Source organism: Arachis duranensis, chromosome 4, assembly GCF_000817695.3.
Source record: "Arachis duranensis cultivar V14167 chromosome 4, aradu.V14167.gnm2.J7QH, whole genome shotgun sequence".
Taxonomy (NCBI): Eukaryota; Viridiplantae; Streptophyta; class Magnoliopsida; order Fabales; family Fabaceae; genus Arachis; species Arachis duranensis.
The window spans coordinates 101781170-101786768 of record NC_029775.3 but is presented as its reverse complement, the minus strand read 5'-3'; the positions used below and the strand labels follow the sequence as shown (position 1 = coordinate 101786768).

Here is a 5599-nt window from a genome sequence, read left to right as displayed (position 1 = left end):
TGGTTCGTGGCTTGCAGAACGCAAACTGTTATTGTGAGAGCGAGCTGGATTGGTCCTGTCAGCCATCCTCTGATTTGCTGTTCTGCTGAGTCGGCGAGGCACATTTCTCAGGGTTGTATCCCCGAGTACCCCTCCGAAGATAGCTAGAAACGATCCCTGGTCGCGACCTCTCTTTCCAAATTCTGTAGCCTGTGGCATAGTTCTTGGATAATCCGATAGTTGTCGGCCCTATTCCCCCGAAGGGACATGAGCTGGCTTCAGGGTTTGAATTCTGGCTGCTCCGTGACGGGTGATTGGGCGTCACCGCCATGTGGACCACACTAGGAATTCGGTTCCGGGTCGGTGCGATATTTTTTGGGGGCTTATACTCATCGAAAATTTCCTTCGAGTTTTGGTTGTCCATTGGCGCGGAAGCCATTGGAGCCTTTTGTCAACAGGTCCCCACAGACGGTGCCAATGTTTAGGACTGACTTGAAACGACGAGGTCTGCGACCCAGCTGGTGATGGCGGCTATTCGGGTTGCTGGACGAACAAGGAGGGGGAGACCTGCAAAGACATTCCGACGCCCAAGTCAGGATTTGTCATTGAGGTTGAAATATAGGGTTGTCAGTTGCTTACCTCGGGGGAGATGGAGGCTCCCCTGTGTATGTATGGGTTGTAATGCTCAAATCTTCCTCAAATTGAAAAGATACGATGCGTATTTGTGACATTTTACGTCAGAGATGGCGCGAGCGAACTTTCCGAATTGATATGGTTTTTGGGGTTGGGCCTTGATGGATTGAGCCAAAGGTTTGCCTAGCTGCTGGGCCACCAAGTCCATAACCTGGGTTTGCAACAGTATTAGATATTTATATACGGTAAAAATATCTTAATTTAGATTTAGTAAGGTGAAACTTCGAAGAAATCTTAATTTATGTTTAATTGAGTTTTATTTTAATTTTATGAATTCATTCTAGACGTTGACTTATTTTTTCTTTTAAATTTATGTATGAATGCCAACTTAAAGGAACTTATACTAAAGGAGAAAATTTAATTAGTAAACTTGTGAGAGTAAACATATTATTTTTAATATTCTAATTAATTTTCCGCTACCATAAAACAAATACAAAATTAGTATTACAGTGTATGTAATAATGATTTCAACAGATTTTTTTAAAAATAAGTTTTTAGTATATATATATAATGAAAACTAAATACGGACAAACTCAATTTAAATACTAATAAAAATAGAGACAACATATAAATATGCATGTAAGGGTTATAAAATTTCATGGCGGTTTAATAAAAAAACTGCCGCTAAATAAGCTCATTTGCGACAATTGAAACGAAACCATCGCTAAACAAAAACAAATATGGTAGCGCACTCTTCTGTTGACCACTGCGAAATATGAACATAATTGCAGCGCTGGCCAAAATCACTACAATAATTGCCGTTAGGTTCCTTTTCGCAGCGATTCCAGTAAATTGTTATAACAAAATCACCGCTATCTGTCGATTTTTTATAGTGATAATATAGCCACCGAAGCTTTTGTGAGAACCTCTTCAGAGAAGCTAGTAATAATTAATAATAACAATTTTAGGACCAAGAGTATGTTTGGAAACAGCCATACTATTTATCTATATATTAAAATTAATTATTAAAATAAGTTATTAGTATGAAATTTATAAATAAATACAAAAAAAATTAAAAATAATTAAATTATTATATAAATATATAATAATTAATTTGGTGATTGAATTTTAGTACGAAAATAATATTTTTTGTTCGGAAAACATGAAAAAGACTTTAAAAACAAATTATAATCAAAATTAATGATTTTAAATTAAATAATAACTTATAAGCGAAAATAATATTTTAAAGTTTATGATTATAATTAAAATTTTATTCTTTATAAATTGTAATACTTTATCAATTTGATCTCAAATATTGAATATTAAAAAATATAAAAAATATTTTATTCTAATTTTTGCTATTATATCACTTAAAAATAATGCATTTTAAATACAATAAATCATCTTAAAATCACTTTTCAAATAAAATATCCAAATAGGAATGAATTGTCATAATAGATTATTTAAAAAATAATTATACAAATAAGAATTAATAAAATAAAGTTAACCAAATTCATCCAAACTTGGGAATATATTTTTGTAATGGAGGGTTGATATTGATCATGGTGAACCCGGAATGAACCGTGACCGTTCGATGCACTGCTTTTGTTCTCATCCTTATCCAAATCTCATACCCTCTTTACTCTTTAATTGCCAACCACTCATCCCTTGTCCTTACGTGAATACCCTTTTATTTCTCACTCACGCATAAGAACCTCGTAAGGGCAAAACCGTCATTTCCAAACTACTTTATACAGTTGCGGCTTATTTAAATTGAATCATAGTGACGATAGCGTAGTGACGTTTTATGTCTTCCGTAAGATTTTAACCCCAAATGCATCCTCCGTTCCAGCTCAACAACTCAACCTACCCTATACACGTGGCAGATTTTCATTAGCAGTGACATACACGCTAAAATTTAGAGCGTGGATATACCAGAAGGATTGAACTTTCTTGCTAGGTTCCCTTAACCTTCGCAGCATGTGCAAATTTCCAGTTCTTATTATTTTTCCCCTAAGCTAATATTAATTATTATATTATTATTTTCCAAAATATAAATACTACCCACCAAGCAAGACCTGACTATAGTAGTGTTCGTGCTTGTGGTAGTGACAAAAAATTGTGACACCCCAAGAACAAGGAAAACTACTTGTTATTTACAGAGTTTGAATCAAATTTCCAAAATATATTATGGTTATTACGGAGAATATTAGTAATGGTAATAATTTATTGGGTCGTAGGAAGGCAATTGAGGAGCTTGAGAAGGGTCGTGAATTTGCAAACAAGCTTAGGGTTGTGATCAGTGGTGGTGAAGGGGGTGTTGATGGTGAACAACTTGTGGAGAAGGTTCTTATGTCATTCACAAACTCACTCTTGATCTTGAACAAGAACACTGGTTCTAATAATTGTGATGAGGTCTATGATGTTCCTTCTTCATGTGGGATCAATCCAACCAAGTCTGAGGATTCACTTGAGAGTAATTGCAAGAGCTCCGTTCATAAAGAACGTAGAGGGTGTTACAAGAGAAGGTAATTAATTCTTGGCTTGTTTTCTTTTAAATATATAGTTTTTAATTTTAAAAAAGTAAGAAAAAAAAATCAAACTAATTTTTCAACTTGAACTCCATCTGAACAGAATATAAACTCCATCTGATGAATCAAGAGATTAAAGTATTATCATTTAGCTAGTCTTAAATTCGAGAAAAAACTGAAAAATTTTGACAGATATGAATTTGAACATAGTCATTTGGTTTGAATAATCTACAATATAGTTTTTCAATCATGAGCCCTAAAGTACAAAAGGATTTTAATTTTTATTGATATTATAAATTTAATTTGTTGATATTGTTTGTTTACCTGGTTTTGAAAGTTAAAGCGGAGCTTTCTTTTAGCTTATTCGTTTTTAGATTTTAAAAATATTTATAACCTTTAAAAGGACACTTTTCTTAATTCTTATACAGTTGTACCTTGCCAAACCCTTGAACCTTTTTTAACATCATATATGTAAGGTTAATTACCATGTACTCATCTTAAATAGTTTGTGCCTTTTATATATAACCTCATGCTTTTTATTCTATTTTGTCCTTTGCATATGCACTCAAACTGGACCCCCATATTAATTATTGTTCATTTCATTTTTCCCTGCTCACATGGGAGGGACAATACCTTGTAATAATTGGGCATAATAATAATAATAATAATAATAATAATAATAATAATAATATGTCTACTTGTTTCTTGTTTTGCTATTGTTATTTTTTTTGGCAACTAGGCAGCAAAGAAATAAATGATGATTGCATACCCTTGCTTGTGTTTGTTTTCGGTTTACCTAAAGTTAAGGCAATGAATACATTATAATATAAACCTTATCTAAATATCTCCAATTTTCTTGTTGATTTTGCAGAAGGACTTCACAAGTATTGGAGAAGGAGTCTGAAGCTCCAATTGATGATGGTCATCAGTGGAGAAAGTATGGCCAAAAAGTTATCCTTAATACCAAACATCCAAGGTATCAATTTTTCTTATATCTTAAATTTTAAATTATAAGTATCTTGAGAAATTAACTAATATTAAGTATTTAAAAATTAATTTTATTTACTTTTTTATTCAAAAATTATATAAATATGTACACGTGTTTAATTGAAAAATTATCGTGTGATTAGACAGTTATACATAGCAATTAACAAAAGATGATGGTGACTAATTAAGGGTGTTTGAATTAGCTATTTTGAAATTAAGAAAGAACATAATTAACAAAAATCTAAGTCTTACCTTTATTCTAATTCTATATTTGTGTTGTTATCCAAATTTTCAGGAACTATTACAGATGCACTCACAAATATGACCAAGGTTGTCTAGCAACAAAACAAGTGCAACAGGTTGAAGATGAACCAACACTTTACAAGACCACATACTATGGAAACCACACTTGTAGGAACAACCTGAACCCTACAATCATATTGGATGAATCCAATGATTCTCCTTCACAATCTTCAATGTTCCTCAGCTTTGATAATTCCCTACCAACAAAACTAATAATAATAATAATAATAATAATAATAATAATAATAATAATAATAATAATAATAATAATAATAATAATAATAATGTTCCTTCATGTTCTTCAAATGATTACATGATATCTTCGGAGCTTACTTTTGATAACTACTCAACGCATCATCATGTTAATGCTTTATCATCAACACTTGACTCAGATGATGTTATTTCTTATGATCCTTCTCAGCTTGATGATGCCATTGAGCATTTCTTTGTTACTAATATATATTGATGAATTTTGGATTTTAGATATGTTTTCCTTTGTAAGTTTTGCCCCCTTCTAATTATGTAGCTTGAAGTGTTTGATTTAGATAGATAAGTAGCTTGGGGTCCGATCCATGTATCTCTCATCTGTTAAATATGTACTTCTCTTCCATTTTCAATGAAAAAAATTGTTAATTATTTTATGCAATTGTTTCATGGCATTATTCAATTTCCTCTTCATTCTAAACTATATATGCTCTCATCAGCATCATCATCATCATCGACGACATATTAAAAATTGAAACAGCAAGTTGTAAATAAAATAATTAAAACAATTTTTATGTAGCAAGTTATAATTATATATATAGGGATAATAGTCAAATTTGTCATTGAAAAATTACCTATTCTTTAAATTAGTTCTCAAAAGATTTTTTTAGTTATTTAGTCCTTGGAAGTAAAACGTAAGTTAAATTGGTCCTTCCGTTAGTTAGACGATGACGTGTTATGTTAAGTGTCACGTGGCATGATGACGTGATAGGTTCATGTCACATGTCACAAGATGATTGGTTGACGTATCATGTTAGGGACACTTAATATGTCACATATCACTTGACATGTAAAAAAGTTATTTATAATCAATAATCCCTAAAAATTCATATGTAAGTCATTTTCATCCCTAAAATTTTAAAAATTAATCAAATTAGTCCTTATATAAATTTTTTATTTTT

At 31.6% G+C, this 5599-nt stretch overlaps 1 protein-coding gene across 1 annotated transcript; it reads left to right on the top strand.

Moving 5' to 3' along the window:
- The first annotated feature begins 2689 nt into the window (after positions 1–2689).
- Positions 2690–5079, top strand: LOC107485308 (WRKY DNA-binding transcription factor 70). The gene is given in 4 exon segments (XM_021141629.2): positions 2690–3140; positions 4015–4119; positions 4426–4639; positions 4642–5079. Coding segments are annotated over 4 exon segments (915 nt in total). The 5' UTR covers positions 2690–2802; the 3' UTR covers positions 4900–5079.
- The last annotated feature ends 520 nt before the right edge of the window (positions 5080–5599 follow it).